Source organism: Pelophylax lessonae, assembly GCF_965119305.1.
Source record: "Pelophylax lessonae genome assembly, chromosome: 3".
NCBI classification, from domain to species: domain Eukaryota; kingdom Metazoa; phylum Chordata; class Amphibia; order Anura; family Ranidae; genus Pelophylax; species Pelophylax lessonae.
The window spans coordinates 45062019-45079713 of record NC_138770.1 but is presented as its reverse complement, the minus strand read 5'-3'; the positions used below and the strand labels follow the sequence as shown (position 1 = coordinate 45079713).

Sequence of the window (17695 nt, the reverse complement as noted above, 5' to 3'; positions counted from 1 at the left end):
CGGACGCTCTACGGAAGGACGTCATCCGCAAGAGTCTTGACTGTGTGTACGAGCCCGTACACTGCGCGTCCCCACTGCTTCTACCATACCGCGCATGCGCCGACATGTGGAGGCAAAGAGAGATAGAGAAAAGGGGCGGGGTCCGGGGTATCCATAGAGACCAGAGTGTATGATATCTGTATAGGAGAGGGTAATACACTTTTCACTCCTCCCCCTCCTCCTCCTTCCTCCTCTATACATATCAAAAAAATACATGGGGATATATAGGGGTGTATATAAATCATATAATGATGAGAGGTGTATATAAGGTATATAGAGGGGTGTATATACATCATATAATAATGAGGGGCGTATATAAGGTATATAGAGGGGTGTATATACATCATATAATGATGAGAGGTGTATATAAGGTATATAGAGGGCTGTATATACATTATATAATGATGAGAGGTGTATATAAGGTATATAGAGGGGTGTATATACATCATATAATGATGAGAGGTGTATATAAGGTATATAGAGGGGTGTATATACATCATATAATGATGAGAGGTGTATATAAGGTATATAGAGGGCTGTATATACATTATATAATGAGGAGAGGTGTATATAAGGTATATAGAGGGGTGTATATACATCATATAATGATGAGAGGTGTATATAAGGTATATAGAGGGGTGTATATACATCATATAATGAGGAGAGGTGTATATAAGGTATATAGAGGGGTGTATATACATCATATAATGATGAGAGGTGTATATAAGGTATATAGAGGGGTGTATATACATCATATAATGATGAGAGGTGTATATAAGGTATATAGAGGGCTGTATATACATTATATAATGATGAGAGGTGTATATAAGGTATATAGAGGGCTGTATATACATTATATAATGATGAGAGGTGTATATAAGGTATATAGAGGGCTGTATATACATCATATAATGAGGAGAGGTGTATATAAGGTATATAGAGGGGTGTATATAAATCATATAATGATGAGAGGTGTATATAAGGTATATAGAGGGGTGTATATACATCATATAATAATGAGGGGCGTATATAAGGTATATAGAGGGGTGTATATACATCATATAATGATGAGAGGTGTATATAAGGTATATAGAGGGGTGTATATACATCATATAATGATGAGAGGTGTATATAAGGTATATAGAGGGCTGTATATACATTATATAATGAGGAGAGGTGTATATAAGGTATATAGAGGGGTGTATATACATCATATAATGATGAGAGGTGTATATAAGGTATATAGAGGGCTGTATATACATCATATAATGATGAGAGGTGTATATAAGGTATATAGAGGGGTGTATATACATCATATAATGATGAGAGGTGTATATAAGGTATATAGAGGGGTGTATATACATCATATAATGATGAGAGGTGTATATAAGGTATATAGAGGGGTGTATATACATCATATAATGATGAGAGGTGTATATAAGGTATATAGAGGGCTGTATATACATTATATAATGATGAGAGGTGTATATAAGGTATATAGAGGGCTGTATATACATTATATAATGATGAGAGGTGTATATAAGGTATATAGAGGGCTGTATATACATCATATAATGAGGAGAGGTGTATATAAGGTATATAGAGGGGTGTATATAAATCATATAATGAGGAGAGGTGTATATAAGGTATATAGAGGGGTGTATATAAATCATATAATGATGAGAGGTGTATATAAGGTATATAGAGGGGTGTATATACATCATATAATGATGAGAGGTGTATATAAGGTATATAGAGGGCTGTATATACATTATATAATGATGAGAGGTGTATATAAGGTATATAGAGGGCTGTATATACATCATATAATGAGGAGAGGTGTATATAAGGTATATAGAGGGGTGTATATAAATCATATAATGATGAGAGGTGTATATAAGGTATATAGAGGGGTGTATATACATCATATAATAATGAGGGGCGTATATAAGGTATATAGAGGGGTGTATATACATCATATAATGATGAGAGGTGTATATAAGGTATATAGAGGGGTGTATATACATCATATAATGATGAGAGGTGTATATAAGGTATATAGAGGGCTGTATATACATCATATAATAATGAGGGGCGTATATAAGGTATATAGAGGGCTGTATATACATTATATAATGAGGAGAGGTGTATATAAGGTATATAGAGGGCTGTATATACATCATATAATGATGATATATATATATATATATATATATATATATATATACATATATACATTATATAATGATGAGCGGTGTATATAGATAAGTAATAGGAGGTATATAATATATATATATACAGAACAGATGGATATTATTAATAGCTCAGGGACTCAGCTCTGTGATATGCAGATGAGGAGATGACAGGTGGGCGTGTCTCGGTTCTCCCCGCCTCTATTGGGCGGATCCCGGTGTGCGGTGTAGGATGGACGCTCTGAAATCTGTCGGTAGAGCGATCCTGAGGAGCCCGAGCATCGCCCGACACACCCGGCGGGTCACCGGACACCAGAGTGAGTGACGTCACCCTCCGATATATTCCCCATCCATCCTCATCCTACCCATATCCCATCATCCTCCCCCATCTCCATCCCTAGAGAGTGAGATGAGGCTGGGGGAGGAGGAGATGATACATTGTATATACATTGTATACACCGGATCACTGATCACAGGAGATACATTGTATACACCGGATCACTGATCACAGGAGATACATTGTATACACCGGATCACTGATCACAGGAGATACATTGTATATACATAGACACCGGAACCCATCACATCACTGTGTGCCACACCGAGATAGAGAATAGGGGATAAATTATTAAAGAAGTAAATATATATATATATTTTATAATATTTTATGTGTATTCTTATTATTTTTGTTCTTAATATTATTATGAATAATACACTATTAGTAATAATAATTATCCCTTTCTGTAAATATGTATATAAATTTAGAAATATATATATATACATATATATATATATATATATATACACAATATATATATATATATATATATATATATATATATATATATATATATATATTTTTTTTTTTTTTTACCAAAAGTATTGGGACGCCTTACACGTGTGTGTGTGTGTAAAGGCAGGCGTCCCAATACTTTTGGTAATATAGTGCATGCAATATATTATGGAGTGTATTATATGATACACGCCATATAATGGTCATTCATTATTCTCCTCTCCCATATATATCTATGATTAAGGTATAATCTATAATATGCCCCATATGTGGACCATTATCTTCTCCTATATAGCTGACTATTAAAATAAAGCGGATGGTATGTACTATACACGGTGCACAGACTTTATCACTCTCCTCTGTGTTCTGTTACAGAATTGCCGGACAGTTGGTCGGAGTCACATGATGCCCTCTTGGAAGGCGCCATCTTTCATCTCAAGTACCTGGGCATGACACTTGTGGAGAAACCAAAAGGCGAGGACATGGCAGCCGCGGCTATTCGTCGTATCATCTCCATGGTGAGAGTGTTAGATACCCCGTGCCCATCCTAAATAGATACCAGGAACATGTGTGCCACAGATACCAGGGATATGTATGCCACAGATTATAGTAATATGGGCCACAGATACCAGGGATATGTATGCCACAGATTATAGTAATGTGGGCCACAGATACCAGGGATATGTATGCCACAGATTATAGTAATGTGTGCCACAGATACCAGGGATATGTATGCCACAGATTATAGTAATGTGTGCCACAGATACCAGGGATATGTATGCCACAGATTATAGTAATATGGGCCACAGATACCAGGGATATGTATGCCACAGATTATAGTAATATGGGCCACAGATACCAGGGATATGTATGCCACAGATTATAGTAATATGGGCCACAGATACCAGGGATATGTATGCCACAGATTATAGTAATATGGGCCACAGATACCAGGGATATGTGTGCCACAGATTATAATAATGTGTGCCACAGATACCAGGGATATGTATGCCACAGATTATAGTAATATGTGCCACAGATACCAGGGATATGTATGCCACAGATTATAGTAATGTGTGCCACAGATACCAGGGATATGTATGCCACAGATTATAGTAATATGGGTCACAGATACCAGGGATATGTATGCCACAGATTATAGTAATGTGGGCCACAGATACCAGGGATATGTATGCCACAGATTATAGTAATGTGGGCCACAGATACCAGGGATATGTATGCCACAGATTATAGTAATGTGTGCCACAGATACCAGGGATATGTATGCCACAGATTATAGTAATGTGTGCCACAGATACCAGGGATATGTATGCCACAGATTATAGTAATGTGTGCCACAGATACCAGGGATATGTATGCCACAGATTATAGTAATGTGTGCCACAGATACCAGGGATATGTATGCCACAGATTAAAGTAATGTGGGCCACAGATACCAGGGATATGTATGCCACAGATTATAGTAATGTGTGCCACAGATACCAGGGATATGTATGCCACAGATTATTGTAATATGGGTCACAGATACCAGGGATATGTATGCCACAGATTATAGTAATATGGGCCACAGATACCAGGGATATGTATGCCACAGATTATAGTAATGTGTGCCACAGATACCAGGGATATGTATGCCACAGATTATAGTAATATGGGTCACAGATACCAGGGATATGTATGCCACAGATTATAGTAATATGGGCCACAGATACCAGGGATATGTATGCCACAGATTATAGTAATGTGGGCCACAGATGCCAGGGATATGTATGCCACAGATTATAGTAATGTGGGCCACAGATACCAGGGATATGTATGCCACAGATTATAGTAATATGGGCCACAGATACCAGGGATATGTATGCCACAGATTATAGTAATGTGGGCCACAGATACCAGGGATATGTATGCCACAGATTATAGTAATATGGGCCACAGATACCAGGGATATGTATGCCACAGATTATAGTAATATGGGCCACAGATACCAGGGATATGTATGCCACAGATTATAGTAATGTGTGCCACAGATACCAGGGATATGTATGCCACAGATTATAATAATGTGGGCCACAGATACCAGGGATATGTATGCCACAGATTATAGTAATGTGTGCCACAGATACCAGGGATATGTATGCCACAGATTATAGTAATATGGGCCACAGATACCAGGGATATGTATGCCACAGATTATAGTAATGTGTGCCACAGATACCAGGGATATGTATGCCACAGATTATAGTAATATGTGCCACAGATACCAGGGATATGTATGCCACAGATTATAGTAATGTGTGCCACAGATACCAGGGATATGTATGCCACAGATTATAGTAATATGGGTCACAGATACCAGGGATATGTATGCCACAGATTATAGTAATGTGTGCCACAGATACCAGGGATATGTATGCCACAGATTATAGTAATATGTGCCACAGATACCAGGGATATGTATGCCACAGATTATAGTAATGTGTGCCACAGATACCAGGGATATGTATGCCACAGATTATAGTAATGTGTGCCACAGATACCAGGGATATGTATGCCACAGATTAAAGTAATGTGGGCCACAGATACCAGGGATATGTATGCCACAGATTATAGTAATGTGTGCCACAGATACCAGGGATATGTATGCCACAGATTATTGTAATATGGGTCACAGATACCAGGGATATGTATGCCACAGATTATAGTAATATGGGCCACAGATACCAGGGATATGTATGCCACAGATTATAGTAATGTGTGCCACAGATACCAGGGATATGTATGCCACAGATTATAGTAATATGGGTCACAGATACCAGGGATATGTATGCCACAGATTATAGTAATATGGGCCACAGATACCAGGGATATGTATGCCACAGATTATAGTAATGTGGGCCACAGATACCAGGGATATGTATGCCACAGATTATAGTAATATGGGCCACAGATACCAGGGATATGTATGCCACAGATTATAGTAATGTGGGCCACAGATACCAGGGATATGTATGCCACAGATTATAGTAATATGGGCCACAGATACCAGGGATATGTATGCCACAGATTATAGTAATATGGGCCACAGATACCAGGGATATGTATGCCACAGATTATAGTAATGTGTGCCACAGATACCAGGGATATGTATGCCACAGATTATAATAATGTGGGCCACAGATACCAGGGATATGTATGCCACAGATTATAGTAATGTGTGCCACAGATACCAGGGATATGTATGCCACAGATTATAGTAATATGGGCCACAGATACCAGGGATATGTATGCCACAGATTATAGTAATATGGGCCACAGGTACCAGGGATATGTATGCCACAGATTATAGTAATGTGGGCCACAGATGCCAGGGATATGTATGCCACAGATTATAGTAATATGGGCCACAGATACCAGGGATATGTATGCCACAGATTATAGTAATATGGGCCACAGATACCAGGGATATGTATGCCACAGATTATAGTAATATGGGCCACAGATACCAGGGATATGTATGCCACAGATTATAGTAATGTGTGCCACAGATACCAGGGATATGTATGCCACAGATTATAGTAATATGGGTCACAGATACCAGGGATATGTATGCCACAGATACCAGGGATATGTATGCCACAGATTAAAGTAATGTGTGCTACAGATACCAGGGATATGTATGCCACAGATTATAGTAATGTGGGTCACAGATACCAGGGATATGTATGCCACAGATTATAGTAATGTGGACCACAGATACCAGGGATATGTATGCCACAGATTATAGTAATATGGGCCACAGATACCAGGGATATGTATGCCACAGATTATAGTAATATGGGCCACCGATACCAGGGATATGTATGCCACAGATTATAGTAATATGGGTCACAGATACCAGGGATATGTATGCCACAGATTATATTAATGTGGGCCACAGATACCAGGGATATGTATGCCACAGATTATAGTAATATGGGCCACAGATACCAGGGATATGTATGCCACAGATTATAGTAATATGGGCCACAGATACCAGGGATATGTATGCCACAGATTATAGTAATGTGTGCCACAGATACCAGGGATATGTATGCCACAGATTATAGTAATGTGGGCCACAGATACCATGGATATGTATGGCACAGATTATAGTAATATGGGCCACAGATACCAGGGATATGTATGGCACAGATTATAGTAATTTGGGCCACAGATACCAGGGATATGTATGCCACAGATTATAGAAATGTGGGCCACAGATACCAGGGATATGTATGCCACAGATTATAGTAATATGGGCCACAGATACCAGGGATATGTATGCCACAGATTATAGTAATATGGGCCACAGATACCAGGGATATGTATGCCACAGATTATAGTAATATGGGCCACCGATACCAGGGATATGTATGCCACAGATTATAGTAATATGGGTCACAGATACCAGGGATATGTATGCCACAGATTATAGTAATGTGGGCCACAGATGCCAGGGATATGTATGCCACAGATTATAGTAATATGGGCCACAGATACCAGGGATATGTATGCCACAGATTATTGTAATATGGGTCACACATACCAGGGATATGTATGCCACAGATTATAGTAATATGGGCCACAGGTACCAGGGATATGTATGCCACAGATTATAGTAATGTGGGCCACAGATGCTAGGGATATGTATGCCACAGATTATAGTAATATGGGCCACAGATACCAGGGATATGTATGCCACAGATTATAGTAATATGGGCCACAGATACCAGGGATATGTATGCCACAGATTATAGTAATATGGGCCACAGATACCAGGGATATGTATGCCACAGATTATAGTAATATGGGCCACAGATACCAGGGATATGTATGCCACAGATTATAGTAATGTGGGCCACAGATACCAGGGATATGTATGCCACAGATTATAGTAATATGGGCCACAGATACCAGGGATATGTATGCCACAGATTATAGTAATATGGGCCACAGATAACAGGGATATGTATGCCACAGATTATAGAAATGTGGGTCACAGATACCAGGGATATGTATGCCACAGATTATAGTAATGTGTGCCACAGATACCAGGAATATGTATGCCACAGATTATAGTAATATGGGCCACAGATACCAGGGATATGTATGCCACAGATTATAGTAATGTGAGCCACAGATACCAGGGATATGTATGCCACAGATTATAGTAATATGGGCCACAGGTACCAGGGATATGTTTGCCACAGATTATAGTAATATAGGCCACAGATACCAGGGATATGTATGCCACAGATTATAGTAATATGGGCCACAGATACCAGGGATATGTATGCCACAGATTATAGTAATATGGGCCACAGATACCAGGGATATGTATGCCACAGATTATAGTAATATGGGCCACAGATAACAGGGATATGTATGCCACAGATTATAGAAATGTGGGTCACAGATACCAGGGATATGTATGCCACAGATTATAGTAATGTGTGCCACAGATACCAGGAATATGTTTGCCACAGATTATAGTAATGTGGGTCACAGATACCAGGGATATGTATGCCACAGATTATAGTAATGTGGGCCACAGATACCAGGGATATGTATGCCACAGATTATAGTAATGTGTGCCACAGATACCAGGGATATGTATGCCACAGATTATAGTAATATGGGCCACAGATACCAGGGATATGTATGCCACAGATTATAGTAATATGGGCCACAGATACCAGGGATATGTATGCCACAGATTATAGTAATATGGGTCACAGATACCAGGGATATGTATGCCACAGATTATAGTAATATGGGTCACAGATACCAGGGATATGTATGCCACAGATTATAGTAATATGGGTCACAGATACCAGGAATATGTATGCCACAGATTATAGTAATGTGTGCCACAGATACCAGGGATATGTATGCCACAGATTATAGTAATATGGGTCACAGATACCAGGGATATGTATGCCACAGATACCAGGGATATGTATGCCACAGATTAAAGTAATGTGTGCTACAGATACCAGGGATATGTATGCCACAGATTATAGTAATATGGGCCACAGATACCAGGGATATGTATGCCACAGATTATAGTAATGTGGGCCACAGATACCAGGGATATGTATGCCACAGATTATAGTAATGTGGACCACAGATACCAGGGATATGTATGCCACAGATTATAGTAATATGGGCCACAGATACCAGGGATATGTATGCCACAGATTATAGTAATATGGGCCACCGATACCAGGGATATGTATGCCACAGATTATAGTAATATGGGTCACAGATACCAGGGATATGTATGCCACAGATTATAGTAATGTGGGCCACAGATACCAGGGATATGTATGCCAAAGATTATAGTAATATGGGCCACAGATACCAGGGATATGTATGCCACAGATTATAGTAATATGGGCCACAGATACCAGGGATATGTATGCCACAGATTATAGTAATGTGGACCACAGATACCAGGGATGTGTATGCCACAGATTATAGTAATATGGGCCACAGATACCAGGGATATGTATGCCACAGATTATAGTAATATGAGCCACAGATACCAGGGATATGTATGCCACAGATTATAATAATGTGGGCCACAGATACCAGGGATATGTATGCCACAGATTATAGTAATGTGTGCCACAGATACCAGGGATATGTATGCCACAGATTATAGTAATATGGGCCACAGATACCAGGGATATGTATGCCACAGATTATAGTAATATGGGCCACCGATACCAGGGATATGTATGCCACAGATTATAGTAATATGGGTCACAGATACCCGGGATATGTATGCCACAGATTATAGTAATGTGGGCCACAGATACCAGGGATATGTATGCCAAAGATTATAGTAATATGGGCCACAGATACCAGGGATATGTATGCCACAGATTATAGTAATATGGGCCACAGATACCAGGGATATGTATGCCACAGATTATAGTAATGTGGACCACAGATACCAGGGATGTGTATGCCACAGATTATAGTAATATGGGCCACAGATACCAGGGATATGTATGCCACAGATTATAGTAATATGAGCCACAGATACCAGGGATATGTATGCCACAGATTATAATAATGTGGGCCACAGATACCAGGGATATGTATGCCACAGATTATAGTAATGTGTGCCACAGATACCAGGGATATGTATGCCACAGATTATAGTAATATGGGCCACAGATACCAGGGATATGTATGCCACAGATTATAGTAATATGGGCCACAGATACCAGGGATATGTATGCCACAGATTATAGTAATATGGGTCACAGATACCAGGGATATGTATGCCACAGATTATAGTAATATGGGTCACAGATACCAGGGATATGTATGCCACAGATTATAGTAATATGGGTCACAGATACCAGGAATATGTATGCCACAGATTATAGTAATGTGTGCCACAGATACCAGGGATATGTATGCCACAGATTATAGTAATATGGGTCACAGATACCAGGGATATGTATGCCACAGATTATAGTAATATGGGTCACAGATACCAGGAATATGTATGCCACAGATTATAGTAATGTGTGCCACAGATACCAGGGATATGTATGCCACAGATTATAGTAATATGGGCCACAGATACCAGGGATATGTATGCCACAGATTAAAGTAATGTGTGCTACAGATACCAGGGATATGTATGCCACAGATTATAGTAATATGGGCCACAGATACCAGGGATATGTATGCCACAGATTATAGTAATGTGTGCCACAGATACCAGGGATATGTATGCCACAGATTATAGTAATGTGTGCCACAGATACCAGGAATATGTATGCCACAGATTATAGTAATATGGGCCACAGATACCAGGGATATGTATGCCACAGATTATAGTAATGTGAGCCACAGATACCAGGGATATGTATGCCACAGATTATAGTAATATGGGCCACAGGTACCAGGGATATGTTTGCCACAGATTATAGTAATATGGGCCACAGATACCAGGGATATGTATGCCACAGATTATAGTAATGTGGGCCACAGATACCAGGGATATGTATGCCACAGATTATAGTAATGTGTGCCACAGATACCAGGGATATGTATGCCACAGATTATAGTAATGTGGGTCACAGATACCAGGGATATGTATGCCACAGATTATAGTAATGTGTGCCACAGATACCAGGGATATGTATGCCACAGATTATAGTAATGTGTGCCACAGATACCAGGGATATGTATGCCACAGATTATAGTAATGTGTGCCACAGATACCAGGGATATGTATGCCACAGATTATAGTAATATAGGCCACAGATACCAGGGATATGTATGGCACAGATTATAGTAATATGGGCCACAGATACCAGGGATATGTATGCCACAGATTATAGTAATGTGTGCCACAGATACCAGGGATATGTATGCCACAGATTATAGTAATATGGGTCACAGATACCAGGGATATGTATGCCACAGATTATAGTAATGTGGGCCACAGATACCAGGGATATGTATGCCACAGATTATAGTAATATGGGCCACAGATACCAGGGATATGTATGCCACAGATTATAGTAATGTGGGTCACAGATACCAGGGATATGTATGCCACAGATTATAGTAATGTGTGCCACAGATACCAGGGATATGTATGCCACAGATTATAGTAATATAGGCCACAGATACCAGGGATATGTATGCCACAGATTATAGTAATATGGGTCACAGATACCAGGGATATGTATGCCACAGATTATAGTAATATGGGCCACAGATACCAGGGATATGTATGCCACTGATTATAATAATGTGGGCCACAGATACCAGGGATATGTATGCCACAGATTATAATAATGTGGGCCACAGATACCAGGGATATGTATGCCACAGATTATAGTAATATGTGCCACAGATACCAGGGATATGTATGCCACAGATTATAGTAATGGGGGCCACAGATACCAGGGATATGTATGCCACAGATTATAGTAATATGTGCCACAGATACCAGGGATATGTATGCCACAGATTCTAGTAATGTGTGCCACAGATACCAGGGATATGTATGCCACAGATTATAGTAACATGGGCCACAGATACCAGGGATATGTATGCCACAGATTATAGTAATGTGTGCCACAGATACCAGGGATATGTATGGCACAGATTATAGTAATGTGGGCCACAGATACCAGGGATATATATGCCACAGATTATAGTAATATGGGCCACAGATACCAGGGATATGTATGCCACAGATTATAGTAATGTGGGCCACAGATACCAGGGATATATATGCCACAGATTATAGTAATATGGGCCACAGATAACAGGGATATGTATGCCACAGATTATAGAAATGTGGGTCACAGATACCAGGGATATGTATGTCACAGATTATAGTAATATGGGCCACAGATACCAGGGATATGTATGCCACAGATTATAGTAATATGGGCCACAGATACCAGAGATATGTATGCCACAGATTATAGTAATGTGGACCACAGATACCAGGGATATGTATGCCACTGATTATAGTAAAATGGGCCACAGATACCAGGAATATGTATGCCACAGATTATAGTAATATGGGTCACAGATACCAGGGATATGTATGCCACAGTTTATAGTAATGTGGGCCACAGATACCAGGGATATGTATGCCACAGATTATAGTAATATGGGTCACAGATACCAGGGATATGTATGCCACAGATTATAGTAATGTGGGCCACAGATACCAGAGATATGTATGCCACAGATTATAGTAATGTGGGCCACAGATGCCAGGGATATGTATGCCACAGATTATAGTAATGTGTGCCACAGATACCAGGGATATGTATGCCGCAAAATATAATAATGTGGGTCACAGATACCAGGGATATGTATGCCACAGATTATAGTAATGTGGGCCACAGATACCAGGGATATGTATGCCACAGATTATAGTAATGTGGGCCACAGATGCCAGGGATATGTATGCCACAGATTATAATAATGTGGGCCACAGATACCAGGAATATGTATGCCACAGATTATAGTAATGTGGGCCACAGATACCAGGGATATGTATGCCACAGATTATAGTAATATGGGCCACAGATACCAGGGATATGTATGCCACAGATTATAGTAATGTGGGCCACAGATACCAGGGATATGTATGCCACAGATTATAGTAATGTGTGCCACAGATACCAGGGATATGTATGCCACAGATTATAGTAATGTGTGCCACAGATACCAGGGATATGTATGCCACAGATTATAGTAATATGGGCCACAGATACCAGGGATATGTATGCCACAGATTATAGTAATATGGGCCACAGATACCAGGGATATGTATGCCACAGATTATAGTAATATGGGCCACAGATACCAGGGATATGTATGCCACAGATTATAGTAATATGGGCCACAGATACCAGGGATATGTGTGCCACAGATTATAATAATGTGTGCCACAGATACCAGGGATATGTATGCCACAGATTATAGTAATATGTGCCACAGATACCAGGGATATGTATGCCACAGATTATAGTAATGTGTGCCACAGATACCAGGGATATGTATGCCACAGATTATAGTAATGTGGGCCACAGATACCAGGGATATGTATGCCACAGATTATAGTAATGTGGGCCACAGATACCAGGGATATGTATGCCACAGATTATAGTAATGTGTGCCACAGATACCAGGGATATGTATGCCACAGATTATAGTAATGTGTGCCACAGATACCAGGGATATGTATGCCACAGATTATAGTAATGTGTGCCACAGATACCAGGGATATGTATGCCACAGATTATAGTAATGTGTGCCACAGATACCAGGGATATGTATGCCACAGATTAAAGTAATGTGGGCCACAGATACCAGGGATATGTATGCCACAGATTATAGTAATGTGTGCCACAGATACCAGGGATATGTATGCCACAGATTATTGTAATATGGGTCACAGATACCAGGGATATGTATGCCACAGATTATAGTAATATGGGCCACAGATACCAGGGATATGTATGCCACAGATTATAGTAATGTGTGCCACAGATACCAGGGATATGTATGCCACAGATTATAGTAATATGGGTCACAGATACCAGGGATATGTATGCCACAGATTATAGTAATATGGGCCACAGATACCAGGGATATGTATGCCACAGATTATAGTAATGTGGGCCACAGATGCCAGGGATATGTATGCCACAGATTATAGTAATGTGGGCCACAGATACCAGGGATATGTATGCCACAGATTATAGTAATATGGGCCACAGATACCAGGGATATGTATGCCACAGATTATAGTAATGTGGGCCACAGATACCAGGGATATGTATGCCACAGATTATAGTAATATGGGCCACAGATACCAGGGATATGTATGCCACAGATTATAGTAATATGGGCCACAGATACCAGGGATATGTATGCCACAGATTATAGTAATGTGTGCCACAGATACCAGGGATATGTATGCCACAGATTATAATAATGTGGGCCACAGATACCAGGGATATGTATGCCACAGATTATAGTAATGTGTGCCACAGATACCAGGGATATGTATGCCACAGATTATAGTAATATGGGCCACAGATACCAGGGATATGTATGCCACAGATTATAGTAATGTGTGCCACAGATACCAGGGATATGTATGCCACAGATTATAGTAATATGTGCCACAGATACCAGGGATATGTATGCCACAGATTATAGTAATGTGTGCCACAGATACCAGGGATATGTATGCCACAGATTATAGTAATATGGGTCACAGATACCAGGGATATGTATGCCACAGATTATAGTAATGTGTGCCACAGATACCAGGGATATGTATGCCACAGATTATAGTAATATGTGCCACAGATACCAGGGATATGTATGCCACAGATTATAGTAATGTGTGCCACAGATACCAGGGATATGTATGCCACAGATTATAGTAATGTGTGCCACAGATACCAGGGATATGTATGCCACAGATTAAAGTAATGTGGGCCACAGATACCAGGGATATGTATGCCACAGATTATAGTAATGTGTGCCACAGATACCAGGGATATGTATGCCACAGATTATTGTAATATGGGTCACAGATACCAGGGATATGTATGCCACAGATTATAGTAATATGGGCCACAGATACCAGGGATATGTATGCCACAGATTATAGTAATGTGTGCCACAGATACCAGGGATATGTATGCCACAGATTATAGTAATATGGGTCACAGATACCAGGGATATGTATGCCACAGATTATAGTAATATGGGCCACAGATACCAGGGATATGTATGCCACAGATTATAGTAATGTGGGCCACAGATACCAGGGATATGTATGCCACAGATTATAGTAATATGGGCCACAGATACCAGGGATATGTATGCCACAGATTATAGTAATGTGGGCCACAGATACCAGGGATATGTATGCCACAGATTATAGTAATATGGGCCACAGATACCAGGGATATGTATGCCACAGATTATAGTAATATGGGCCACAGATACCAGGGATATGTATGCCACAGATTATAGTAATGTGTGCCACAGATACCAGGGATATGTATGCCACAGATTATAATAATGTGGGCCACAGATACCAGGGATATGTATGCCACAGATTATAGTAATGTGTGCCACAGATACCAGGGATATGTATGCCACAGATTATAGTAATATGGGCCACAGATACCAGGGATATGTATGCCACAGATTATAGTAATATGGGCCACAGGTACCAGGGATATGTATGCCACAGATTATAGTAATGTGGGCCACAGATGCCAGGGATATGTATGCCACAGATTATAGTAATATGGGCCACAGATACCAGGGATATGTATGCCACAGATTATAGTAATATGGGCCACAGATACCAGGGATATGTATGCCACAGATTATAGTAATATGGGCCACAGATACCAGGGATATGTATGCCACAGATTATAGTAATGTGTGCCACAGATACCAGGGATATGTATGCCACAGATTATAGTAATATGGGTCACAGATACCAGGGATATGTATGCCACAGATACCAGGGATATGTATGCCACAGATTAAAGTAATGTGTGCTACAGATACCAGGGATATGTATGCCACAGATTATAGTAATGTGGGTCACAGATACCAGGGATATGTATGCCACAGATTATAGTAATGTGGACCACAGATACCAGGGATATGTATGCCACAGATTATAGTAATATGGGCCACAGATACCAGGGATATGTATGCCACAGATTATAGTAATATGGGCCACCGATACCAGGGATATGTATGCCACAGATTATAGTAATATGGGTCACAGATACCAGGGATATGTATGCCACAGATTATATTAATGTGGGCCACAGATACCAGGGATATGTATGCCACAGATTATAGTAATATGGGCCACAGATACCAGGGATATGTATGCCACAGATTATAGTAATATGGGCCACAGATACCAGGGATATGTATGCCACAGATTATAGTAATGTGTGCCACAGATACCAGGGATATGTATGCCACAGATTATAGTAATGTGGGCCACAGATACCATGGATATGTATGGCACAGATTATAGTAATATGGGCCACAGATACCAGGGATATGTATGGCACAGATTATAGTAATTTGGGCCACAGATACCAGGGATATGTATGCCACAGATTATAGAAATGTGGGCCACAGATACCAGGGATATGTATGCCACAGATTATAGTAATATGGGCCACAGATACCAGGGATATGTATGCCACAGATTATAGTAATATGGGCCACAGATACCAGGGATATGTATGCCACAGATTATAGTAATATGGGCCACCGATACCAGGGATATGTATGCCACAGATTATAGTAATATGGGTCACAGATACCAGGGATATGTATGCCACAGATTATAGTAATGTGGGCCACAGATGCCAGGGATATGTATGCCACAGATTATAGTAATATGGGCCACAGATACCAGGGATATGTATGCCACAGATTATTGTAATATGGGTCACACATACCAGGGATATGTATGCCACAGATTATAGTAATATGGGCCACAGGTACCAGGGATATGTATGCCACAGATTATAGTAATGTGGGCCACAGATGCTAGGGATATGTATGCCACAGATTATAGTAATATGGGCCACAGATACCAGGGATATGTATGCCACAGATTATAGTAATATGGGCCACAGATACCAGGGATATGTATGCCACAGATTATAGTAATATGGGCCACAGATACCAGGGATATGTATGCCACAGATTATAGTAATATGGGCCACAGATACCAGGGATATGTATGCCACAGATTATAGTAATGTGGGCCACAGATACCAGGGATATGTATGCCACAGATTATAGTAATATGGGCCACAGATACCAGGGATATGTATGCCACAGATTATAGTAATATGGGCCACAGATAACAGGGATATGTATGCCACAGATTATAGAAATGTGGGTCACAGATACCAGGGATATGTATGCCACAGATTATAGTAATGTGTGCCACAGATACCAGGGATATGTATGCCACAGATTATAGTAATATGTGCCACAGATACCAGGGATATGTATGCCACAGATTATAGTAATG

The 17695-nt window shown here is 40.1% G+C and overlaps 1 protein-coding gene across 1 annotated transcript in view; it reads left to right on the top strand.

Annotated features, from left to right (window-relative positions):
* The first annotated feature begins 2444 nt into the window (after positions 1–2444).
* The window catches only part of LOC309549616 (low density lipoprotein receptor adapter protein 1-B-like), a 61704-nt gene continuing 46453 nt past the window's right edge, over positions 2445–17695 (top strand). The window contains exons 1-2 of the mRNA XM_082249997.1: positions 2445–2548; positions 3400–3542. Of these exons, the coding sequence (XP_082106123.1) occupies positions 2464–2548; positions 3400–3542 (228 nt within the window). The 5' untranslated portion in view covers positions 2445–2463. The remainder of the gene's footprint in view (positions 2549–3399; positions 3543–17695) is intronic.